We start from the raw sequence: 26,120 nt of genomic DNA on the forward strand, positions 1-26,120 counted from the left end.
AGCAAAGAAAGCAGTAATTCCTAAATGGTAGATTTTTTTTCTTACAGAAATATTGTGACAGATTGTGTTGTCAGAGAATTTGAACAGTATTTTAAAAATAAAACTAATGCATTCAAGTTAGGTGTACATGTCATACCTGGCTCTGAGGACAGACCTTTATTGGCATGGGATTCTGTGCTAAGTAGATATAGTAGACGTTTAATTCAGAGGAGATATTTAAATTTTTTTTTATTTTTAAAGCTTTTATTTATTTGACAGAGGGAGACCACTAGTAGGCAGAGAGGCATGCAGAGAGAGAGGGAAGCAGGCTCTCCGCTGAGCAGAGAGCCCGAGACGGGACTCAATCCCAGGACCCCTGAGATCATGACCTGAGCTAAAGGCAGAGGCTTAACACACTGAGCCACCCAGGTGCCCCAATTCAGAGGAAATTTTATTTTATTTTATTTTATTTATTTATTTTTTTAAAAAAGATTTTATTTATTTATTTGTAAGAGAGAGAGAGAGTGAGAGCGAGCACAGGCAGACAGAGTGGAAGGCAGAGTCAGAGGGAGAAGCAGGCTCCCTGCGGAGCAAGTAGCCCGATGTGGGACTCGATCCCAGGACGCCGGGATCATGACCTGAGCCGAAGGCAGCTACTTAACCAACTGAGCCACCCAGGCGTCCCTCAGAGGAAATTTTAATCTGAAACTTTTCTTGGGCGATCATGTGTTTGCCAATCTCTGGGAATTACAGGTGTAAGTTTGATTCCACATACTTAAAAAATGTTTTGATGTTAATTTCTAACAATGTATCACTTTAAATTAAGACTATTTTCCTTTTATGATGCAGTGCATGGTACTGCGAGACCTGTATTTTGACTCAAAAAATTCTTTTTAGCCAAAAAACCCCACCAATATATAGTGTTCCAGTTAGTACTTTTCCAAGCTAAGAAAAACGGACATTTTTCACTGAAATAAATGGAGACACACTTCACGGTACTCACGGATTACCATAAAATGCCCTCAGTAAACCAACTATTCAGAACCCCTGGAAGGTTACTTTTTTCCGAGTAAGTTCCAAGCATGGTTAATGGGCACAAGGATGGATTGATTTAACTTGCCCTTGTTCCTTCCAGTGGGAGCTCTTGGTTTCGCCGCTGAGTAGCTGGGGTACTAGGAGGAGCAGTGAGGAGCGGATGAGGCGCATGACCCGCCGTCAGAAGTATGTTACTGTTGTTGGTTTTCTGTCTTCTGCTGCCAGGATGGTGCAGCTCTCCCGGGAGCAGTCAGCACACGGTACTGTCTGCTGCTGAGTGTGCACCTTTCCAAGTAAGGTTTTCCAAAACAGGCAGAACTATGAGACCTTCACTCTGTTGTTATGAGAAAATATTTTGTTTACCGTCTACTTTCTACTTGATATTTAGGAGCAAGAATCACAGAGCTCAGAAATGAGCCAGTCCTTAATAGCATCTGCCAGCTCTTGTGGTGGGTAACGCATCAGTTTTGAATTTTCTCCTTAGTGAGTGGACCACGGACTCAGGATCCAAGTTTAAAGAGAAATGGTGTGAAAGTCCCTGCTGAACATCGAAGGAAGGAGAACGGGGTAAGTGATGGTTTATGTGCTTGCTGGCTGCTCTTGTAACTGTTCGCTCTCGCTCATTGCTACTTCATAGCCACTTTGTCACTCACCACTTAGGAAGGACGGTTTTTGCTACTTTGTTGCTCAGCGGGTTATGAAGGATGGCTGCTTTTTAGTTTTTTAGTTGGTTTTTTTTTTTTAAAGATTTATTTCTTTATTTGAGAGAGGGGGGAGGAGAGAGAGCATACACAGTAGTGGTGGGAGCAGAGGGAGAGGGAGGAGCACTCTCCACTGAGCGGCACTCGATCCCAGGACCCTGAGATCATGAACTGAGCCAAAGGCAGGTGCTTCACTGACTCAGCCAACCCATACCCCTGAGGTGCCCCAACAAGGCCTGCTTTTTAAAGGGTTGTTTCAAATGTATTTCATAGAAAGGATTAATTTTAATGCTCTCTGCATGGCTGACTTTTGAGAGCAGTTAGATGCTGGATATACTGCAAATTCAGAAGGGAGGATTTTTTTGTGGGTATGATTTTGTTTTTTGCTGTAATTGCTTTAGTAAAATGACAAAGTACATGTTAATGCCCTTGCTGTTGCATGTGAATTTTAGCAAGTATCTTTGGGGGCACCTTACGGATGTTTTCTTTTCAGGGCTCAGAATTTTTAATACTGTAAGGAATTAGCTATATCATCTTTCTCCAATGTAGGGTAAATTTATGGGAGAATGCAGGCCATTTGTTCCCGCCTTGCTTTTCCCCAAATTCTCGTTTCTCTTGTGAGATCATATAGTTCTCTTACAGAGATGAAAAGCTCATATAAGGATGACCAAAAACTGTTTTAGCCATTAACAGGGTTCGAATGCATCTCGACACAGGGTATCTTTCCCCCTCAATGGGTTTTATGGAAGTATCATAAACGGCTCACAGTTTGAGTACACAAAGTGGTAAGTTTTCACATGCCTGTACCCGTGTGAAACTGTCCCCCTCAGCCCGGTAGTGACACTATCTTTCATCCCCAGAATTTCCTCTTGTCCTTTTGCAACCCTTCCCTTCTTGCCTCTCTCCCCATCCTCCAGGACCCCCTGGTGGGTCCACTTTCTGTCACTACAAGTTAGTTTTATTTTCTGGACTTGTACATAAATGGAGTCATGCTGTCTCAAGTCTTTTTGTCTGAATTTGCTCAGCATCATTATTTTGATCCATCTCATCAGTAGTTGGTTCCTTTTTATTGCTGAGAGGTCTTGCCTTGTCCGGATGTGGCTTGTTCATCCATTTCTCTCTTGATGGATATTGGGGTTGTTTCCAGCTTTGGGTTACTCTGTATTAAGTGGTAATGAATATTTGGGTGGAAGTCTTCGTATGGGTCTATTCTTTTATTTGTCTTGAGTACATACTAGGAGTGGGAGGACAGAGTCATGTGGCAGGTGTGTGTTCACTTTTTAAGAAGCTGCAAGACCATTTTCCAAAGTGATTGTTTTAGTTTATAGTCTCATCAGAGTTCCAGTTTTTCCACATCCTTGCCAACATTTGGTGTGGTCAGTCCTTTCAGTTTTGGCTAGTAGGCTTTAGTGTGTATTTCTCTAATACCTGATGACATTGGTGTCTTTCCGTGCACTGATGTGTCATTTGTATATCTTTTTTGGTGTGAAGTATTTGTTCAGGTCTTTTGTTCATATTTTTCTTTGTTGGTTTGTTTGCTTTCTTAGTATTGGGTTTGAGAATTCTTCCTTACTCTGGATCCAGGTCCTTTATTAGGTAATATGATTTGCAAATATTTTCCCCAATCTGTGTCTTGTTCTAAATTTTGGTTAAATATAATTGCTCAACTTAGAAGTTTTGTGCTGTTACTCTACATTACATTTTATGATCCATTTTGGGTGGACATTTGTATGTTGTGTGAGAATTTAAGTTTTGTCCATGGATAGGTGGATACTCAGTTGACTGAGCCATGTTTGTTGAAAGGACTGTTTGTTACTCCAGTGCCTTTGCACTTCTGTCGAAAGTCAGTTTGCCTGGTATATGTGCAGATCTGTGTTTGTGTTCTCTTCTTCTCTGTTTTGCCATCAGCACTACCATGTTGGCCCCCAAAGCGAGCTAAGTCGTGCGGTCAGGTAGTATGAGAAACCTGGTGGGACTGTGCCCCTCAGTATACCGTCATTCAGTATACCGGGGTTATGGGTTTCCAGGGCACGGGTCTTGGGCATCTGTTAAATTGATTCCTCGGTACTCTGTGGTTTGTATGCTACTATAAATGGTATTTAAAATTTTTTTTATATTTCTGGTTGTTAATATAAGAAATACAATGGATTTTTTGCATAGCAATAATTTATCCTGCAATCTTGCTAAACAGCTTCCTAGTTCAGGTAGCTCCTCTGTGGATTCCACACCATTTTCCTCATGGGCGACTGGATACAGCTGGATACAGCTCATGTTGTCTTCTCACTCTGCTGCACACACTGGCTAGAATGCCTAGGACCATGTTCTATAGAGTAGACGTCTTATTTGTTCCTGATAACTCCTGAATTTTCTGATGCTAGTGCAGTATTTGTAAAGGTCGTTTTAGGTTAGCTGCCAGGGCCCCAATAGCATGTTTAGTGTGATCCAACATTGTTTTTCTAATATAAATTCAGTCCAGAACAAGGTAATTCTAAATTGTTCCATTTCTGTCACAGACTACTGAGACTGTTTAATTTTCATTTATAACTTAAAAGAGTGTTGGTTTGTATATTAGTGGGTCTTCCATTGAAACAAGTCACTGTGGGAATATTAATATAAAAATTAGTGATCCCTTTCATGTCACGGAAGAAAATGGCAAACTGTGTCCGGTGGGGCTCAGGGGAAGCTTCCATAGGCCTCCAAGGGAAGAGTCTCCGTGCTGGTCTTGCAGCTGGCTTCTTTGTGTTCTCATGTGTAGGTTAACAGCCCCAGGATGGATCTGACTCTTGCTGAGCTTCAGGAAATGGCGTCTCGCCAGCAGCAGCAGATCGAGGCCCAGCAACAAATGCTGGCTACAAAGGTAAAGGTCCTGTAAAGACTGGACAGGCCCCTCTGTGGATGCTGTTATGCCAGTGACCCCAAGATACAAGTTGATCCTGTCAGCCCATAGGTTACCTGCTTTGTGGCACTGTCTTCTCTTTACCACAGCATTTTGTGGAAATTCTTAGATCATCCAAGTTGCTTAAGATCTCCAGAACCCTAGTTCTGATCAAAATTAACCACATTATGTTGTGGATCAGGAAAACAGCAAAGGCATAAAGAGCCCTTCGACTTTGCTAGAGGGAACTGCTCTGGGCTGATCCGTCCTGAATCATTACTGCAGCAAGAGGGACTTGTAAAGTCAATCAGTGCTAACCCTGTCCCCTTCTGCTGTATGGTGCTGATAATAGGCTGCTTGCCTTTATTTGGGATATGCTGCCCCCACAGACTGGTCCTCATCCTGGCCTCGAACAGGTGAAACAGAAGCTTCTCTGTTATCATCCCCACCAGTCTCCCTGTTGTTTCTCCCGCCAGCCTGAACTCTCGTCTGACCCAGATGGCACCACGCTTCCTCCATAAAGGCTCGTGGTCAGTGCTGTGGGCTCTGTGGGCTTCTCAGCATTGTGGTCATGGCAGAAAAGCAGCCATGGACAAACTCGTGACTGGCTGTGTGACGGGGGAAACACAGATGGTGGGCTGGCTTTCACTTGTTGCCCCGGTCTGAACACTCCATGTCTGCAGCTGGCCATGCCCACGGGGACTGTATGGTTGCCGGAGTGGGGTAGACCATTGGTGCAGGGTCCCCGGCAGCATGCCCTGTGGCGTGGGTAGCGCTCACTGGGGTTCCTGTGGGTCTGCTTCTGTCTCTGACACCGGCTGCTGGTGTTTTCAAAATCAGGGATAGTGTGGCTTCTCAAACTTGAGGTTGTGAAGGAGTCCCCAGAGGGTTGTGTTGAAAATGCATATCCTGGTACAGTGGGGACGGTTCGGGGTCTGAGAGTGCATTTCCCACTAGGCTCCCATGTGGCGCTGAGGCACCGTTTCTTGAATGTCAGGGACGTGAATTCAAATAAAAAGACCGAGTAGTAGAATGCATCTTTGACCTCAGGGTCTTCTCTTGAAACTATTTTTGTGTTATATATATTTCAGTGATATTACTCTGAGAAGTTTTATTATAAATTGTGTGGCTCTTTTACTTTTTAAAAAGATTTTATTTATTAGAGAGAGAGAGAGAGAGAGCACGTGCATGAAGGGGAGGGAGAAACAGACTCCTGGTGGAGCAGGGAGCCTGAGCCCAGGACCCTGAGATCATGACCTGAGCTGAAGGCAGACACCCCAGGCCCCCACTGTTACTCACTTTTAGTGAAGTAACTAGTGTAATATACTAGAAACAAAGTGTTACATTGTGGGTTTTGAAGCCAGGGTGGCTTTTAAGCTTTTTGCTAAGTATGTGTGCTGAGTGTACATTAGCTATGTGAGGTTCTGTGCAATGAGGTGCACACTCACATTTCATTTATTCCTCACCATGGCCCCATGAGGCTCTTGATCACCCTGTTTTTGGCTGAAGAAGGAGACCCCTGTCTCGGTGAGGGTATGTGGTTTGCTGTCTCCAAGCCCATAAGTGGCAGAGCTTGGGTTATGAGTCCGAACTGGACTCCAAGGCCACCTTTGTAGTGAGCGCCTTATGTTTCTCTGTGTGCTCCTCTCCAAGCACGAGCACCCCCTGTGGGATCACTGTTCCCCAGCTGTGCAAGAACCCTCGGGAGTAAGAATGCTCGTGCTTGGGTCTTACCCCAAGAGAGTGTCGGGTTGGGGCCAGGAGCTGTGTCCTTCACTCCTGGCGGAGGTGGATCCAGCAGCGTGCAGCATGGCTGGTCACCACTGCCTCCGGCTACGCTCAGCTTCCTTTGGGGCCGATACACCTTTGAAAAGGATTTGCCCGATGATGGTTTCTACCTTTTAGGAGCAGCGCTTGAAGTTTTTGAAACAGCAAGATCAGCGTCAGCAGCAACAAGCTGCTGAGCAGGAGAAGCTCAAGAGGCTGAAGGAGATGGCTGAGAACCAGGAAGCTAAGCTAAAGAAGGTGCGCGCCCTGAAAGGCCATGTGGAGCAAAAGAGGCTGAGCAACGGCCGACTCGGTGAGTCACTCGTGGAGGGGCCTGGCCAGTGCATGTGGCTCCATGGGGACGGGGAAACAGGGACATGGGTGTGGGGCCCTGCGTGAGTGATGGTAAGCCATGGCTGTGTGTGTAGGCAGCTTTAAAATCAAGGCTTTTCAAAGTACAATTCCCTGCAGTTTTGATGCTTTTGGTTCGCGTGAACTGAATTTAGGTGTTGGGTGTTTCATTATTTTTTATTTTTATTTTTATTATTTTGGTGGGCAGCAAAGGAGAGTTTATTGAGTGATCTAGTACAGAGCCTCCCACACAGGGACGGGACCCAGGAGGGTTGCCCTTAGTTGCTGGGTTTTTTAGACAAGCTTTTTAAAAATGTACTAATGGGATTTTGTTTTTCTCTTTCTAAATACTTTTTGACTGAAAATATGATGAAGGCAAGGATTTTTATTCATATAATAGGTCCCTCTATTACAATGCTATTTTAATTAAAATTTTCATGATGTAATACCTTCCTCTACCACTATAAAACAGATGAAAAGTTCTCAATAAATTTCATTGTTTCTAAAATTTGGAGCTTAATAATATTCATAACACAAATTCTGGTAGGGATCTATTCAGAGGGAGGCACGGACATTTAGAAATGTCTATGTTGATTTCAGTTTTTTGTAAAAGAAATAGGTTGGTTGGAGGACATTTCTGAAAAATGTCTGTACTTTTTGTTAGGAAGTTTGTTGTAAAGCCCGGTTGCCTGGGAGTACTCCATTCTTATTTTTCTTTTCAACTGTTGTGGCTTTTCTTGTTCTCATTCTAGTGGAGGAGATTGAGCAAATGAATAGTTTGTTCCAGCAAAAGCAGAGGGAGCTCGTTCTGGCCGTGTCCAAAGTGGAGGAGCTGACCAGACAGTTGGAGATGCTCAAGAACGGCAGGATAGACGGACGTCACGACAGCCGGTCTGCCGCGGCTGAGCTCGACCGACTCTACAAGGAGCTGCAGGTGTGGCCTGCTCCAGGGGCACAGTTGCCACAGAAGTGGCTTTAAGTGCGGGATTTTGATTTCTTTTCCTCAAACTGGGGGTGGAACGGGGTGTGGGGGGGGAAACACCCAAACCCCAGAGAGTCTAGAATAAACTTAAGGTTACCTGACACAGAAAATTGGAGGCATTCCTTACAACCACAGTGGGTGGGCTGACAGTTTAAACCATAAGATGGAAGTGGGGAGAGGTGGAGGGACCTTACGTTTTTAGAAATTATGTAATAGTCAATCATGTGATTATCTGTTTGAGAAATTTTTCTTCCTACTCCTTGGCTACACCCCCCCCCCCCCCCATTTTATTCAGTTACGAAACAAACTGAATCAGGAGCAGAATGCCAAGCTGCAGCAACAGCGTGAGTGTCTGAATAAGCGCAATTCAGAGGTGGCGGTCATGGACAAGCGTGTTAATGAGCTGCGGGACCGGCTGTGGAAGAAGAAGGCAGCCTTGCAGCAGAAGGAGAGCCTCCCGGTAAGTGGCCGCCGCTGCCCCGCGGGTCACGTGGGCAGCCGCCTCTGGAGCCGCGCCTGGCTGCTCCTGCTGCGGGGCTGCAGTGGGGCGGCTCCAGGACGCTGTGGGGTGAGACCCTGGAAGCGCTGATATTTATAGGTTAGTCAGTGCCACAGCCTCTCTGAGTTGGATGTGGTGGGACTCATCATGCTCCCGTGCCTCTCCCTAAGGTCTCATCGGATGGAAACCTGCCCCCGCAAGGGCTGCCGGCGCCCAGTCGTGTGGCCGCAGTGGGGCCCTACATCCAGTCGTCCACGATGCCCCGCGTCCCCTCGAGGCCTGAACTTCTGGTGAAGCCAGCTCTGCCGGACGGCTCCTTGGCCATGCAGGCTCCGGAAGGGCCGCTTAAAGTACACACACTGCCCAACATGCGCTCTGGGCCTGCCTTCCAGGGTCAAGGTAAAAGGGTTCACTTCCAGTCCCTCCCACAGCGTCTTCTTCCTGTCCTCACTGTCATTTACTCCCTGGGGTTTTAAAAAAAATGTCTTTCTATTCCTTATTCACGTTTAAGTCCTGAGAATCTGTGTGTGGTTTTTGCTAGCACTGTGATGCATTTCTTTTCTTTTCTTTTTTAAAGATTTTATTTATTAGAAAGTGAGAGCTAGAAAGAGCACAAACAGAGGAAGAGGGAGATTAATTGATGTAGGACTTGATCACAGGCCTCGGGGACCATGACCTGAGCCAAAGCAGATGCTTCACCAACCACCCAGGCGTCACCATGATATATTTTTTAACCCTAAATAATGCAATTCTGTTTGGGAATGAGATGGAATATAATATTTCTGCAATGAAGATTGTTTTGAATTCCTTCTTGTTAATGAGGACATTTTGATTTGATATTTATAACTCGACCGCTTTTTCTTTTGTGTAAAAACACTGCATATGTGGTAGAGGTCTCATCATTATGGAAGGTGAGGTGGCCAGTACATTCTGCACTGTTCTGCACCGCGAGTACGTAAGCACCAATCAGGTGGTGCTTTCTGTGTGTATGTGCTCACACAGGAGCCTTTGCTTGCTAGCTCTTTGTAGAATAAAGATAAACCTTCTGGAAGCTCACAGTGACAATAACAGAGGCATCTTGTGTTAGTGGTCTTTGCATCTGTGTAGTTCTCAGTGCGTGGGGAGGTGTGAGCCGGAGTAGTGTGACTAGAGTCCTAGATGAAGGGAGGCTTGTAGGAAAGCGGGATGAAAACATCCTCATTCAGACCCCTGGGAGAAGAAATAGTGGCCAGTATTGTTTCTTTTCCCCAGCCCCTGTCACGTGTAGAATATGGCTAATGTTACAGTTGCGATTATGTTGCCATAATTACCAGGGTGAGGCCATAGAGCCCCTGGTCTGGGTTTCCCTGCAGAAGGAACTGGCTCTGTTTTGCTGCTATTAGGACAGAGCTGTGGCCTTGATGCTTCTACATCTGTGTAGAGAAAACCTGCACAGAGCACACAGATCTGTGGAAGACTGGTCCATGTCCACAGTTTTGCCTCTTTGTTGTGTGTGCGTAACTGGTATGTCAGATATGCCTTGGAACCCTTGGTCTGCGAAGTTGAAAGTTGTTTTCTGACTAGGACAGTGACAGTTTCGTACCAGTGAGAAGCAGGGTGTCCTCACTGGTTCAGGCAGATTTTCTGTTGACTACAGTTAATCTTAAATTTGTTTCAGTAAGTTTAAATTAGGAATCTGAATTCTCATATTTTCTAAATAAGTTTAAGGGATGGTTGGGGGTCTGAAATTTCAAGCTGTTTTCGGAGCAAAAGGAACCATTAGAGATCTGTTTGGAATGCTTGGTTACTGTGGTTGCTTTCTGCATTGTAGGCTCTAAAATCCATCTGCTCGGCCCTGACTGGAGCTCCCCAAGTGCAGACATTTCCGCCAGCCAAGCCTCCGTGCCTGCGAGCTCGGGGGATGCCCCGGACCAAGGTGAGGTTCTGTTCTGATGTCTGAGAGGCACTGCACGATCTTTTTCTACTTTTTTTAAAGATTTATTTGAGAGAGAGAGAGAGAGAGTATGAGTGGGAGGGGCAGAGGGAGAGAGAGAATTTCAGACAGACTCTGTGCTGAGTCCAGTGTGGGGCTCTACTGCACAACCATAAGATTGTGACCTGAGCCAAAACCAAGGGTCAGACACTCCACTGTCTGTGTCACCACAGTCTTCTTTAGTTTGTTTTCTGGTGTGTCAAACCTGGGGACAGAGTTCACTTCCGGAACACCTTCATTTAGCTACGGAGTTCAGGTACTGGCGTAGCGTCTGGGCAGTTCTCCAGTTAACTCAATTAAAAATAGGGAAGCATGTCTTGGGGGTGTGGTTTCAAGGAGATTGAGGAAAGGGAAACTTACATGTGAAAAAGAGGTATTACTACAAATGGCTTGAATCTCCTTGTGATTTTTTTCCATCTTTAGGTGATGATGGAGAGGTTCCCCTGAGGGAGAAGGAAAAGAAAGTGCGTCCCTTTTCGATGTTTGACACAGTGGATCAGTGTGCCGCCCCACCCCCCTTTGGGGCTCTGAGGAAGAACCAGAGCAGTGAGGACATCCTGCGGGATGCTCAGGTGTGAAGAATGGCTCAGGTTAACATTCAGTGGTAATTCTGTATATGCTCTTTAGAAGAGAGGGACTATCCTGTTGAGGGAGAGCAAGAAAAACCAAAATATTTCTGGAAGATGAGAACACAGAATTCTGTCATTTTGAATTCTGCAGCTTTAAGTGTGTTTGCGGTAATTGGAGAAAGGCTGCCATCCTTGCTGCTGGCTCCCATTTCGTGTGATTCTCTGAAAACTGGGGAGCGTGCTGAAGCACATCGTGTGTGCACTACTCAGCGACCCTCTGGCTTCAGAATCTGGAGCCGAGGTATTGTCAGGAATGATTTGGCATGAATCTTGTGTGACTGTTAGGATCCTAGCCTTTGACTACAACGGGTGATGGTGGTGTGCTCCCAGTTGGGTGTTTTCACCACAGTGGTGTGATGAGCGAGGAGGACTTTGGGTTATTGGGGTCATCTGTGAATATGTGGAGTAGGAGTCTCCGAGTCGGGGGTGATGATGAGGAAGAGGCGTGCAGGCAGGAACCATAGCGCAGTTCTCTGGTTCCTTATTAAACATAGTTCAGTGAAGAGACCTATGAGTTTTTCACTGACTTGAAAACATAGAGCCAGTATTCGCGAAATTCGGTTATCTAGCACATGCTGTATACCCATTTGGACAGTGTTTTAACTGCCTTGTGTGTGTGTGTGTTTCAGGCTGCAAGTAAAAATGTGGCTAAAGTGCCCCCTCCTGTTCCGTCAAAACCAAAACAGATTAACTTGCCTTATTTTGGGCAAAATCCTCAGTCAGCGTCAGACCTGAAGCCAGATGGAAACCCTCCACAGTTGTCAGCAGGTGTGGCATCCGTGGGAAGCAAACTGAAATCGGGGCAGCCACAGAGGGTCGTGGTGTCCCCCGGCGCGCCCTCGGCCAGCCAGAGCCAGGCCTTATCTGCAGCTGGGAAGCAAGAGAGTCCTCCAGCCGCGGCCGTCCGGCCCTTCACCCCACAGCCTTCCAAGGACACCCCTCCCCCACCCTTGCGGAAGCCCCAGACCGTGGCTGCCAGCTCCATATACTCCATGTACACGCAGCGTCAGGCTCCCGGGAAGAACTTTCAGCAGGCAGTGCAGAGTGCGCTAACCAAGACCCATTCCAGAGGGCCGCCCTTCTCCACCGGTAAGCTCTGGTCCCGTTTGCACTGGAGCAGGGGCGGCCCAGTCCCACCTGGAGTTGTCATCTGTCCGTGACTGGCTGAGTTGACGCACGCTTGTGTCCTGAGGGCTCTGTGGGGTCGCGGCTTGTCTTCTTGCCTGGGTGCTGAGCTGGGTTTTCACTCCACATCACGGAGGGATGAGTGGGTGCCGTAGCTGAAGAAACCCGTGGTGCAGAGACAGCCATCTCTGTCCCCGCTTGCTGGGCCCACCACGAGAGTGAGGCCCATGCAATATCCTCCCTATAGGGTTCACGCCAGGTGCTCCTGGGGTGGACGGTGGGATAGCTGCCCCAAGTCGCGCTCCCCACTGTGTCTTACGTTGCTCTCATGAGGACACAGCTGCTAGTAAGATACAGAAACATGGGAAGGCTGACAGTCTGGTGATCTGGTGGGTTCTTTCTAAGGGTCATTTGTTTATAAAACTAAAATCGAGTTCATCCTGTTTTAGTTGAATAATGGTGGCTTTCTGGTCACGAAATCACGTGATTGTACCCTGAAATGTACCTCAAGTAACCAGACAACAAAGAATTTATACATGTGCTGTGGCCGATTCAGCTTCATTGAGAACTGCCGATGCAGTAATTTGGAAATTGGATAGTTTTGCTAGAATCAGAATGATAAGGGGAATGGTTTTATTAAATATACGTGGTTCTTAATGTTGTCAGCCAAATACAATCCCCCCTCCTTGATTTACTTTTAAGACATATGAAAGAGAGGGTAGTTATGTTTAGTTTTAACCCAGACGCCGGAAAGGATTGCTTTTTTATGTTGTTTTCATATTTTGACATTTTAAGTTTGCTACAAGCAGTAGTTTCTTTTTTTCTTGCTTTTTAAAAAAGATTTTATTTATTTATTTGACAGGAAGATAGCAGGAGTAGGCAGAGAGGCAGGCAGAGGGAGGGGGAGAAGCAGGCTTTCCGCTGAGCAGGGAGACTGCTGTGGGGCGCGATCCTAGGATCCTGAGATTGTGACCTGATCTGAAGGCAGAGGCTTAACTCTCTAAGCCCCCTCAGCACCCCAGCCGGTGTTTTCTTAGAGTTACAACGGCAGCATTTTTCTTCATGGTACATGAAATAATGGCACGTGTTCTCATCAGTGAGGGTTTTCACATGGAAGCCTTGCGTGGTCTTTTGTTGTTTTTAAAAAATCACTGTGTTGAAGAGTGCCGTGTAGTAACTGTGAAATTGAAGGAGGCTTTCAATCTTGTGCCCTGTGTCTATTACCTGCTGGTTTGATTTAATCCTCATCGGGGCTTTGTTTCCGTTTCTGATCAGTCTACGGCAAGCCTGTGATCGCTGCCGCCCAGAACCAGCAGCTGCACCTGGAGAACGTGTACTCCAGCAGCCAGAGCCAGCCTGGCAGTCCCGAGCCTGATGTGGAGCCTGTGGCCTCGGGCCAGGAGAGCCATGAGAATGAACGAATTCCTCGGCCACTCAGCCCGACCAAACTGCTGCCCTTCTTGTCCAACCCCTACCGAAACCAGAGCGATGCTGACCTGGAAGCCCTGCGCAAGAAACTTTCCAACGCGCCGAGGCCGCTCAAGAAACGGAGCTCGATCACAGAGCCGGAAGGTCCAAATGGGCCGAACATCCAGAAGCTTCTGTACCAGAGGACCACCATCGCTGCCATGGAGACCATCTCTGTTCCCTCATATCCATCCAAGCCAACGTCTGTGGTGGCTGATTCTGATAGCCCAATTGAAACCCAGAATCCATATTTACACGTGGAGCCCGAGAAGGAGACAGTCTCTCTCATTCCTGAACCAGTGTCCCCAGAGGACGTGGGAAGCGCCAGTTCCGAGAACAGTGACATGGCAGCTCTTTCCCCGGGCCTTGATTACATGCCTGAAGGAGTTCTGGACAGCAGCCCCAGTTTCCAGAACAGTGCGGAAGAACCAAGTGCAGAGGCCCCCCATCCACTGGAAGTGTACCTGGAGGAGTATCCCCCATACCCGCCCCCACCATACCCGTCTGGGGAGCCGGAGGGGCCGGGAGAAGACTCGGGCAGCATGCGTCCACCCGAAGTCACGGGGCAGGTGTCTCTGCCTCCTGTAAGTAGTGTGGTGTCTCACAGTCCTTTCAGGAGACCCCCTTGTCACAGATTTCCAGGTGGTTGACTCTCAAAGACCTGGAGAAACATACAACTGCTCAGGGCCACTTGCAGAGGATGGTCTGTGTGTGAATTGCCTATGGTTGCCAACAGTTGCCTCTTTATTTTACACCCCTTTTAGCGCTCAGGAGAGCTCAGAAGTATGAGTAAGATTTGGTGTATTTAGGGTAAAGAACATCTCTGTTTTTTAGGAAGAACCCTTCTCTTTGGGAAGAGGCAGAATTGGGTTCTTTACGATACAAACCCCACGCCGCTGTGGCAGTCCCTCTTGGGAGGCTGGCGAGGCTCTGAGGGAGGAGACCAGGCTCGGAAGCTCCCTCCCTTGACCAGCTTTGTGAAATCAGGCAGATGGTGCCCCTTTCCTCCACAGTGACATCACTCTTTTACACTGTTCTTCTTCTCAGTGATGTGTATCTTTAAGGAACTGTTTCAGGGGATCCTCAGACTTCCAACATTGGTAAACTTGGGCGTGTGTGGGACAGATGGGGGTGGGACAAGCCTGTTCCTCTCCTCCCAGGTAGGGGACCCCTGGCGTGCCCCTGAGCCCCAGCGTCCCTTCCTCCCAGGCTGTGCGTGTGTTGACTTGGGCACATGGTGCACAAGCCTTCCAATTGTCATGCCTGTGTTTGCAAGTCTGTTGTGTCCCTTTGAAGTCTTCGAGAGAGGATCAAAAATCCCAGGGTGTCCTTAAATAAAGTTGACCTTTCAGGTATAGCTGGCATTGCGCTGTTTCCGTAGGATGCGAAACCGGGAGTCTTAAAGAGATCGAAGCAAAATTGCATATTGTAGGGATTTTTTTAAAGTGTTTTATATTTTTGATCCCTCATTGCGTCTTTGAGATGTAATGGTATTCAGAGATGGTTATTGTCTTGATTTGCTCTAACTGCTGGTTACTGTGGCTGTTTGCTTCCAAGTTTTATACAGCACATTGTGGATTCTAGGGGACAGGGTTTAAGTAGGGATTAGGCCTTAAAACAGCGCTGTGCCCTGTCTGTCAGGGCTCATGGCTCCCTGCAGCTGGCGTTAAACTTGTGGGAAGGAGAGACGACTTCACACCTCTTTTTGCTGTGTCCCCACCTCCCCACCCACCCCTCTTTAGTCGTAAAGTCAAAATGATTCACGTACCCGGGGCAGAGGAGACCGGAGGGTCACAGTGTCACTATCTGTTCCTGTCATCCCGGGGGAGCAATTTCCTTCTTGTCTGGCTTTGCGGGAGACCGAACTGTCTGACTTTGCGAGAGACTGAACTGTGTGTCAGGCTTATTCGGAGTGTGCGTGCGGTCCTGCCCATCCCACTCGTGGCTGCATCTCATGGTCATGTGACATCTACACTTCTTGTTTCTCAGAAACAGCAACAGTTGTAGCATGTTTGTGAAGTGGAGCGATGGCTGCTTGATGTTTTCTAAACCTCGGTGGTTTTCTGCATCCGAAATAGAGAAAGGACCAAGCTGCATAGCACAGTGAGCCTCAGGAAACGTTGCCACTTTGCTGGGCGTGTGTAGGAAACTTATTGAATGGCTTGTTAAATCAGTCTTAACACTTTTGCTCTATTGTTTTGCTGTATTGTATTCATAGTCAAAAGGCTTGACTAATTGGCTCGTGTATCTTGGAGTGTAGTCAAATTCTGAATGTAAAATAGGGATAGCATTTTTTTTTTTTAAATATTTTTATTTATTTATTTGACAGAGATCACTAGTAGGCAGAGAGGCAGACAGAGAGAGGGGGAAGCAGGCCCACCTCTGAGCAGGGAGCCCCGTGCAGGACTCTGGGATCATGACCCGAGCTGAAGGCAGAGGCTTTAACCCACTGAGCCACCCAGGCGCCCCAGGGATAGCATTTTAAGACTGGAAAGATTTCTTGTTAGTATACGTAAGACAGGCTGATAATACTCCTTATTTCCTTGGTTATATGCTTTCCCCTGAGGAAGCATTTCGTTATAAGATGGTTGCAGGGAAGGGATTTGAAGCCAGATGACTTGGATTTAAATCGCAGCTCTGGTGTTCCTGGCTGTGTGCCTTAACTTCCTTATCTGTAAGATGGGGTCACAGGGTTTGGTGGGGAGTCCACCAGTAGCCATTCATTAACATTAGCCATGATAAGTCTAATTGTGCTGTCGCCTGGTTTAATTGTGTGGGGTTTACCAGCCTAACTCAGAGAGGGAACTTGAAGGCCAGTCTTGACTGATTTTGTGCCCCACAGAAAGCCAGCCTGCTCTCATCGCCTGTTAGGCCTTGCGGGCTTTGTTACACAGGTGTTACTCAGTAAGCTATGTATTGTGATTTATATACGTTTCTAGATAACGTTTCATGTCCATAAAATGCGCTGATATGGATTTTTTAAATGTCCTTTTACTTTCTCAGCTGAGACATTCCTCCGCCCCTTCCCTTGGTCTGCTCTCGGAGACCGGGGTCCTTACTTCGTACCTCTCTCCCGCAGGGCAAAAGGACAAACTTGCGTAAAACTGGTTCGGAAAGGATCGCGCATGGAATGCGGGTGAAGTTCAACCCCCTGGCTTTACTCCTAGATTCATCTTTGGAGGGAGAATTTGACCTTGTACAGAGAATTATTTATGAGGTATGACTGGATTTGTAGATTTCTTAAATATGTTACATTTTGTTTCTGACTTCTGCTTAAGAAGCTCCTCTGGGGGGGAGGGGCCGAGGTAGGGACGGATGCGGTGGGAGGGATGCGGAGCAGGCTTCAGTTTTGATTGTGAGTTGAAGTGCGGTGTCCCCAGCACTCTCCAGAGTACTTTTCTGTCTGGGGAGATGGTTCCCCTCTGTTTATAGTTGCTCCGGGGTGGACACGGACTTGTGCTGTTAAGTTGCACATGTGGTCCCTATTTTCAGAAGCCTACTATTTAAAATATTTTTAGTTGACCTTTTTTCCTTAACATGGGAAATGCACCTTCTCCTCAGACTCTAATTTGTGGTGGGGAGTCTGAGGGTAAATAAGCAAAAATGACTGAGGTTCCTGGCACCTGTTCATTTTTTAGACCTTTTTACAGTGAGTGCCTACTTAATGTGGCTCTTCTAGTGGTCTTATTTCTAGACCTGAGGTTGGTGTAGTCGTCTTGGCTCCTGGAGGTTTTAATTATAACTAAAAAAAAAAAAAACAACCCCGCAGAGCCTATTTCTGTTCCCTTGATCCTGAAGAGCCAGGTGATAGTGACCTGAACGGTGACAGGAAGTTTGGGTGATGGCTCCCCTTGGTCTTGATGTCGCAGGTTGACGACCCGAGCCTGCCCAATGATGAGGGCATCACAGCTCTGCACAATGCTGTGTGTGCGGGCCACACGGAAATTGTGAAGTTCCTGGTGCAGTTTGGTGTGAATGTCAATGCTGCAGACAGTGATGGATGGTAAGTCCCCAGTGACCGCCACCCTGGCCGCGGGGTGACGCCAGCACTGCTGGACGCTAGGAGCGCCCACAGGTGTCCTTGTGTGACAGTCCTCTTGCTCCTGTTTTGGAAGCGTGTGCAGTTTTTATGAAATATTGTAGTTGAGTGATAAGAAGATGTCCCTGAGTGGCACAGATGTGGCTGAGTTGTGTGAGTTTGAGAGATATTGGTCCCAGCCCAGTCCCCCGAGCCCAGCGATGCCCATCTTCTGTCCACGGATGTCCACTGTGCATCTGCAAGAGGGAAGCAGAGTTTGTAGCATTTCCCAAGTGTATGGGACTGTGGAAATTTGTTTCACGGAGCCCTCTGCGGAATGGTCATGTGCGTGGAACCTAGAGGGCATTGTTAGAGATGATGAGTATCCTTCGTAGGATCATGGGTTATTTTTTGCACACCAAAATAAGGGGTCCTGATAGGTGCTTTCACCTCCGATGACTGTAATAGAACAGAGAGCAGATTCTGTAATTCTCCTTTTTAAAGAAAGCATGAATTAGAATAAGCTTTTTCTTTTGGAAGAATACAAAAAACTTTTTTATATACAGTTATTTAAAGGTAAACACCAGTCATTTTTTAATCTTTTCCCTTCAAATTTACATAAATATATATTTTGTAGCCTAAGTTTTTGGTTTATGTTTATAACTTAAGCAAAACAAATTCCTTTTTTTTTCTTTTTTTAAAAAGTAAGCTCTACACCCAGCGTGGGGCTTGAACTCATGACCCCAAGATCAAGAGATAATCGTTTCCCTGACAGAGCCAGTCGACACCCCCAAAACAAATTCTTAGTGTGTCATATGTTTTTGTTTCCGTTACTAGCATATATAATTTTTCACTACTAAAAAAGCATGCAGTTAAAAATTCTGTAGTAATATTCACCAGACTTTGACCTACTGTGTTCTGGGATGCAGGGTGGGGGATCTGTGGTTTTGGAGACCGTGCACCTGAGAGGAACAGAACGGAGAGGGGCAGGAAGAGAAGGGTGGATGCGTGCAGTCTGGCCCCGGGTCGCACGCTGCTGTCTGCCTTTGAGCTAGGTGGCGGCACAGGCTTCTCCCCCCTTCCCTTGTCGGGGGTCGCCTGGAGCCCGCCGTGAATGTGTGAGAGGCTGGAGGGGCTCTCCATAGGGGTGGCTGTAAGTTCCTGCCGGCCAGCGGCCTTTCAGACGGAATGGGTGTATTTCACAGTTGCTTTTCTCCTCTACATTGAATAAACAAACCTCTACTCCAAGTTCAGTTTGGACTTCACAAGCTGTTAGGTGAAGGCAGTTCTCCGTGAGCAGCCCGGATCCCTCGTCAGTGGGAGTGGGAAGCAAGTATGGACAGGTGCCTGTGTCGGGGGAGAAGGCCTCTGGTGTGAAGCAGGCTGTGCCCCTTGAGCTGCCCGGGACGCAGGGGTGGGTGCTGTGGAGCATCTCGCCCTGGTTTAGACCGTCACTCACATGCCTTGGCCTTGCACGTCTTGCTTGTGGTTTCTGTTGCTCTTTGTGCTGCCCCACATAGCAGTGCCCAGTGTGGCCCGTCCTCAACCGTTCCTCCCTGTCCTCTCTCGTGGGCTCAAATATCTGTGTGTAACTGATTTTTAGAAAACCGTGTAGGAGGTTTCCAGAAGAAGGGCCCAGACGGTAGACTCTGAGCGCTCTGCACAGACGCCGGGCCTGCCGGTGTCGTGTGCCGAGGGAGACCCTGCAGCCTGCTGTGTGTCGCCCCACAGGACCCCGCTGCACTGCGCGGCCTCCTGCAACAACGTGCAGGTGTGTAAGTTCCTGGTGGAGTCCGGAGCCGCCGTGTTCGCCACGACCTACAGTGACCTGCAGACCGCCGCGGACAAGTGCGAGGAGACGGAGGAGGGCTACACCCAGTGCTCGCAGTTCCTCTACGGTTTGTGATGAGCGCGTTCCCACGTGTTCGTGACTGTGCTGATCTGTCCTCTGCTTCTGGGGTACCGTTTGCCAAGTATGTTTATTATCAGGGAAAGCATTTTTATGTCGTGCCTAGTCCTGGGCGCTGGAAACAGGGCGGCCTTGATGCCCGTGATGAATGCGGCTTTTGTGCGTGTGCCTCTGAGCTGCCCACACGCCACGCGGTCCCTGACCCCATGCGGGCCAGACACTGGACCCCCCGTGAGTGGAGCCGCCTTCCACGACGGCCCCGAGGCTACGGCAGGGGCCATGAGCGAGCCCGCGGAGCTGGGATTTCCCACAAGATCAGACCGGTCGTGAAGTGAAGGAAAGGCGGCACCTGTTTGAGAGCCGAGTTCTGGCTCTTCTGTCGTGGTTTTGCGTTTCTGATCCTGAGGGAGAACATCAGCTCTGACCCTCGAGAACAAGACAGGCCTCTCTCAGGTGGCATTTCTGTTCACGACTCTTACGAGCTGAGGTTCTCTTCTCAGCTGGGCTGGAGCAAAGCGGGGAGAGGAGGTGAGCAGTGCTGGGGGTCTGTGCTGTACGTGCTCCAGGAAGCTGCTCCGCCTGTCACTGGAAGGGCCGCAGAGCTGGTGAGCCTGTCCCTCTGTGAGGCTGCATTCCCGGCTCACGGGCTGCTCTCAGGCTCAGGAGGGGTGGAGAGGTGGCCTCGCAGCTCTTCCTGTCAGTTGTGGGCACAGAGGGTGACCTTGCATTCCTGTTTTCCCATCTCTGGATTAAGAATGATTTTGATAGATTGAGATTTTACTCTTAAGATATTACTATATACTTTGTTATATGAAATGCAGTGGCCGTCCTGAGCTTTACTTAATTATAGAATCTGATCTTAATTTTTTAAATTTTTAAATTTTTTAAAAAAGATTCTATTTATTTTTTTGATAGAGACAGTCAGAAAGGGAACATGAGCAGGGGTAGTGGGAGAGGGAAAAGCAGGCTTTCCCGCTGGGTAGGGAGCCTGGTGGGGGGCTCCATCCTGAGCCAAAGGCAGACGTTTAATGACTGAGCTACCCAGGTGCCCTGGAATCTGATCTTTAAAGACACGTAGGGACTTCTAATCGGAGGCTTTACTTTATGGAACATACCATGAACACCATGAAAACGTGTTTTTGCCTTAGATGTTGAAATGACCATGGCCTGGCTTCTCCCTGCTTGGGCCTGGGCGCCTGCCCTCTCGTAGCCCCTCACACCTATGGCAGCTGCGACCCTGACCATTTTGTTCCTCATGTTGATCATTCCTTGCTTTTTAAAAAATCCCTCTGTCACCCGTGAATGAATCCTGTAATTCGGGCTGTCAGGTTGTGCCTGGGTTTGCCCTTTCTGTGAACTAAGTCACGCTGTGATTCTCTGGCTTGCCTTTCCATTCACGGTTGTTCTGGAGTCTCCTCTGTGTGGTGGCCCTGGCTCCTGCTGTCTGTCCTTCTTATGGCTACGTCTCCATATCTGTCCTTCCTCTCTACCTTGGAGCATTGGGATGCGCATTCATTCGTAGTCACAAACGGTCCTCGCGGAGTACACCTGCCAGTCCCAGGGATGCACTCCTAGTGCCTTTCCTGCTGTGTCCCCTTCTTAGTTCGGTGAATAGCAAAGTAAGGAGAAATTTTCTCCCATTCTTAGTGATTTCTTGGATGTGAGACTGAAGTTGTTATTTTTTTATTAGACTATGATTTTCTAATTCTGACCAAATGTCTTTTAATTAGTATTTTACAGTCATTCAGATTTTCCCAGGATAATCTCACTGACACTTTGGAGAGCTGTCATTTGAGCAAACCACAGTGCCCTGGATTTCTTTCCCGCCCCATCCTGCTCCCACTCCAGCCTGGTGGGGGCCAGGTTCACTCAGGGTGTCAGCCTTGTGAATCTCATGGTCCCGTCTCATTGAAACAGGAAAGTTGGGAGCATAACCGTCCCCATAAGTAGGAGCCTGACCCTTAGTCGTTGGAACCTCTGCTGAAGTGCAGCTCCTTGTCCTGTGTCAGTTTTCCCAGAGCCACGGCAAGGTACCCAGTGCTCTGTCGTCTTAACTGATAGATGATTAAGTTTGTGATTAAGTTCCGTGTCCACGGAAGCTGAAAAATCTGACTGTTCGAGGGCAAGCAGACACTTCCCTGCCTTCTTTTAAACCTGTAAAGGTGAAACCAGTAATGAGCTCTGCAGTGCTTGGGCTTCCTGACCTGACTGACTTGCCTTGCTTGCTGTGCCCCGTGCTCACCCGTACCTGCCCCATGGGCCTGTGCCTGTGCCCCCTGGGCCTGTGCCCAGCCTGTGCCATCCCGTGCCCTCCCCGTGTCTGCCCTGTGCCCGCCCTGCTCCTGCCTACTGCCTGTCCTGTTATTACAATGAAAGTGGACATTTGTGAGTTTCCTTATCCTCATGACTTTATACTTGACTCTGTGTAGATTTTTTGTGTCTGAAATATTTGTGCATTCTTTGTGTCTTACAGTTTTCTTCCTCTCCCTTTCCCCACTTGGAAATGGGCAGGAACTGCTCAGTAGACATTGCCATTGTGAGCTGTGGTCGTGGTTGCTCTAGGTTCCAGGTCAAGCATGACGCAGTTTCTCCAGGGCTCCTCGTCCCCTTGCTCAGCCGTGCTGGAGTTCGGCAGGCGGCACGCGTTCCTCTGACAGCCTAGATGCCAGCGGTTCAGTATATTCCTGGGCCTGCAGGGCTCTCTGTACTCCGAGTAAGACTAGTTTCTGAGCTGCCTTAGAGAAGATCGCGGAGGCTAATGTGTCTGGTGGGCGTCCCTCCCCGCCCCCAGGGCTTTTGTTCATGGGGGGCTTCTGCGCTATTTCCGGTTCGGCATTTGACCAGCTCTCCTCATGTGGCTTCATGGAGCCGAGGGTTTGAAGAGCAGGCGGGCCGAGTCATGCGTCCTGTGTGGTTTCTTCCTGTCATTTCAGGAGTTCAGGAGAAAATGGGCATCATGAACAAAGGAGTCCTTTATGCGCTGTGGGATTATGAGCCTCAGAATGGTGACGAGCTGCCCCTGCGAGACGGGGACTGCATGACCGTCATCCGCCGGGAGGACGAGGAAGAGACGGAGTGGTGGTGGGCACGTCTGCATGACAAGGAGGGCTACGTTCCGCGCAACCTGCTGGGGGTGAGCGAGCCATGCGGACGGGTTGCTGTGCAGGCCGGGTGTGCGGGGGTCGGGTGTGCAGGGGGCGCGGGTGTGCGTGCGTGGGCCCTAGTGGTGTGTGGGGCCCAGGTATGCGGGAGCTACCCTGTGTCAGGGGCTCTGTGCAGCTGACTGCCCTTTGCTCGCACCACATGGAATTTTAGAGTTTGGACAGTGTGAGGTTTACACTTGGTGGGTGTCCCACGTCCATATCTGCTAGCCCTTGAGGGCTGGGGTCCTGCTGCTTCCCAGCAGCTTGCGGGACATGGGTAACGTTGGCTACAAATGCTGCGTTTGCCCTCGCCAGCATCTATGGAGCTGAGGGCCGAGGGCAGGGAGTAGGAGTACTGTCCTGTGTGTGCAGGGGCTGGGGGTGGCAGAGTGGGAGGGGTGATGGAGAGGCTGAGAGGAGAGTCCAAACCAGAAGAGCCTGGCGGGGGTGAGTGGGGGAGAGTCGGCAGCATGGCTCCCCCCTCCACCCGTGCTCCACCCCGCCTCTATCCCTGCTTCACCCCTACACGCTCACTGTTGGGCAATAGGGTGTGGCACACGGGCACAGAGAACGCTGCCTCTAGAGACTGCCGGGGTGTCTGAAGGACAGTGGGAGGGTGTTGTTCTCCTCGTGTGGACCTGCTCTGCTGTTGAGGCTGCGAACCTGGGCTCTGTGCGAACGCGCTGCGGCGGTGCATGACCTGCGTGGCGTGACTGTGGTGTCGGGACCTGGCATCTGCTGATCCTCCTTGCCCGTTCCTGTGTGTCCTCTGCCCTCTGGTCCGTGGTTTCTTGTTAAGTCAGCCTTTGGGGCTTAGACAGTGTCCACTGGTAGGACCATAATGAAAATCACGAAGCACAGATGAGAGCTAAGGAACCCTGAGCCGTGAGCCCCTGAAGCTTCCCCGCCGCAGAGAAGCAGCTTGGCCTGCAGCCATATCCCCCTGAACACCAGCAGCACTTGTCACCGTTCCTTCCCTGGGAAGAACTCTGTGAACTGCCTGCGGGTCTGAGCCCTTCATTTTACTCCTCTAACAGAGCAGTCTGGGAACTGGGAACTGGGAAGCCTCACTTGTCCCGGTGAGGGGTGACCTCAGGGAGCTCTGACATCTGCAGACCAGACCCAAGATTTTCATGTTAATTTGACATTGAAATATTCTTAGCCTTTTGGAAATCTCTTTGGGGTAGAAGTGGCCTCTAAGTAACTTTTTTTGGTTTCGTTGGAGGCTGAAAAAATGGAAATCACATAAAAAAGTTTTTAATCAGAGGCTCAGATGGGAGTCTGGAAGATCGTATCGACTAACGATCTTTTCTCACGAAGATGGTCTTTTGTATAGTGTTGATCTGCCAGTTAGTTTTTCAGTTTTGGCTAGAAGTCCGACTCTCCTTTCTTACAGGGAACCTTGTTCCTTTTGTCTGGGTGGAAGGAGGGGGAGGGGGCTCTGTGTAGTTTGCCAGTTGAATTGCTAGTTTGACTTGTTCTTGGCTTGCAGACTGCAGATCTTTGAACTTCACAGGCTCCTCTCTTGCTCTTACTGTGGAAAACAGAAAGCCACAGAAATCCACCAACAAAAAACTCCACTTACCCTCCCTTAAATCGGTAGTCTTTCAGTCTGTGGCATTTTGCGGCGGAGTCTCAGGTACCATGAGAGTGTCAGGCTGTTGTGAGTGAAGCTGACCGACCCCGATCTCTCCTGTCCCCCTTGCGCGCGGTGCGTCACAGACCAGCTCCAGCCAATACAGGCCCAGCCTGGGGGCCAGGGCTTAGCGCTGTTGCCCCCATTACACTCCTGCGTGACTGTCTCTACAGCGTGTAAAGCATGTCTCTGTTCTCTTGCAGCTGTACCCAAGAATTAAACCAAGACAAAGGAGCTTGGCCTGAAACTTCACAGATTTTAGTTTCTGAAGAATTAATCTTTGTTATCACTAAGAAAAAGTAATGTGATTGTTTTTGGCAAAAATTTCACAAGACTGACTTTAATGACAACATAACTTGAAAGCAATGTAGAATGTCCTCTGGAAGAAAATGAAGGATTGGAGAATTTGCTGTCTCTGGGGACGTTCAGCACGATGGACTGCAGCAGCTTAAAAGTAAGCTGACCACACTGTTGGGGAACGGCGTTCGTGGAGCACTCGGGAAGATGAACAGTGACTGTCCTGGTTTTCTTGAGAAATAGGGCCTCGTTTGGGCTCCTGAGGGGTCGGCTTCCTTTCCCACCTCATTGGTGTTTGTCTGTACCTCTCCTGCCCCCACCAGAATGGACCAGTGCCATCGAGGTCCCTAGTAGACCCCCAGGGGACTCCTCTGCCCTCTCTGCCTCTCCCCCAAGTAGGCCCCCAGGGGACTCCGTTTCCTCGAGTGGATGTTGCTGGTGGAGAACTAACCGTTGGTCGGGTGTCCACAATCCCTGTTTGATAGGAGTTCTTCAGGACTACACATATGTTTGTGATACTGGATCCAAGCTGTACCACAGCTAATTAGATTTAGAACCTTGTTTTTAGGATGAATTTGAATCTATATTTATTGTCTTTTGTATCTTGGAAATTGGAAACGTGGCTGTATAGACTTACCCGTGATATTTGTCAAGATCATAGCTGACTTTAAAAACAATTATAATAAAATTAAACTTTTTGACTCTAAAGCTATTTACTAGCCTTACTTTTTTTTGTGTCATTAAAAGCCTTTTTTAAAGTTTACAAGCCATTGGGTGGCTCACCCAGGGGGAAAATAATATTTCTTTACCAGCCTTGTGATTACATGGAAGAAGTGGTGTTTTGCTTACAGAGAACTTGGTTTTGCAGTTGGTCAGTTCTGCATTGGGTTTCGATAGAGAACCCTGGGCACAGAAGGTGTCTTTGAGATGGTCTTGTCCTTGTCTACACGGTCTACACTCATTCATGGGTTGAATATGTACATAGGGTCTCTACATTGGTTTTTAGTATGTTACTGAGTTTGTGAATGGCTTTGGAACCCATGCTGCTTAGTGGAACTCTTCAGTTAATAGAAACCACAAATGAGAAAACAAGTGCTCACTTTTTGTTGTACATTTTTCCGAGCACCTAAATTCTAGCAAGAAAGGTGAGTGAAACACAGAACATCCCACGCTCATCAGGGTAATGGAGAAACAGTATAGACACCTTGAGCTAGCAGTCGGAAGATGTGTGTGGTGGACAGAATTCTGAGGACACCCTCTGGGGTGAGTGACAGTGTTTGGAGGTGGGGCCTTCGGGAGCCAAGGAGGCACGCACACCACCACCAGGTAGAGACCCCACACACCCCACGAAGGGTGTTTGTGCTTGAAAGGAGATGAGGCCGCAGCCCTCCCCTCTGCCATGTGTGGACACTGCAAGAAGGTGGCCATCTGCATTCTGGGACGGGTCCTCACCAGCTGGCAAGTCAGTTGCATCCTGATCTTGGACCCACCAAAACTGAGAGGTAGATGTCTGTTGTGTGAGCCTCTAGGCCATGGGGTTTTGTTCTGGAGCAGAGCAGTCTAGGGGTCCTAGTTACCAGCCAGAGGCTGATCTAGGTGCTTCTGTGAGGGACTTTTCCAATCAGCAGATGTGGGGACAGGGACGTCACCCTGGGCTGCTGGGTGGGTGCAGGAGAGGTGTGAGGGACTCAGCCCACCACTGGCGGCCACAAGGAGGAAGGGGTCATGTGCCAGG

The 26,120-nt window shown here is 48.6% G+C and overlaps 1 protein-coding gene across 3 annotated transcripts in view; it reads left to right on the forward strand.

Moving 5' to 3' along the window:
• TP53BP2 (tumor protein p53 binding protein 2) overlaps positions 1 to 25,097 on the forward strand; it is a 55,467-nt gene extending 30,370 nt beyond the window's left edge. For all 3 annotated transcript variants that reach the window (XM_059145980.1, XM_059145981.1, XM_059145979.1), the window contains 15 exons: positions 1,499 to 1,581; positions 4,471 to 4,572; positions 6,496 to 6,670; positions 7,461 to 7,642; positions 7,986 to 8,150; positions 8,360 to 8,588; positions 10,000 to 10,104; positions 10,585 to 10,733; positions 11,420 to 11,879; positions 13,191 to 13,966; positions 16,462 to 16,599; positions 17,252 to 17,385; positions 19,132 to 19,298; positions 22,243 to 22,442; positions 24,292 to 25,097. In XM_059145980.1, coding sequence (XP_059001963.1) covers positions 1,499 to 1,581; positions 4,471 to 4,572; positions 6,496 to 6,670; positions 7,461 to 7,642; positions 7,986 to 8,150; positions 8,360 to 8,588; positions 10,000 to 10,104; positions 10,585 to 10,733; positions 11,420 to 11,879; positions 13,191 to 13,966; positions 16,462 to 16,599; positions 17,252 to 17,385; positions 19,132 to 19,298; positions 22,243 to 22,442; positions 24,292 to 24,333 — 3,107 coding nt within the window. In that variant the 3' untranslated portion in view covers positions 24,334 to 25,097. The remainder of the gene's footprint in view (positions 1 to 1,498; positions 1,582 to 4,470; positions 4,573 to 6,495; positions 6,671 to 7,460; positions 7,643 to 7,985; positions 8,151 to 8,359; positions 8,589 to 9,999; positions 10,105 to 10,584; positions 10,734 to 11,419; positions 11,880 to 13,190; positions 13,967 to 16,461; positions 16,600 to 17,251; positions 17,386 to 19,131; positions 19,299 to 22,242; positions 22,443 to 24,291) is intronic.
• Positions 25,098 to 26,120: the final 1,023 nt, after the last annotated feature.

This window comes from Mustela lutreola, chromosome 14, assembly GCF_030435805.1.
Source record: "Mustela lutreola isolate mMusLut2 chromosome 14, mMusLut2.pri, whole genome shotgun sequence".
NCBI classification, from domain to species: Eukaryota; Metazoa; Chordata; class Mammalia; order Carnivora; family Mustelidae; genus Mustela; species Mustela lutreola.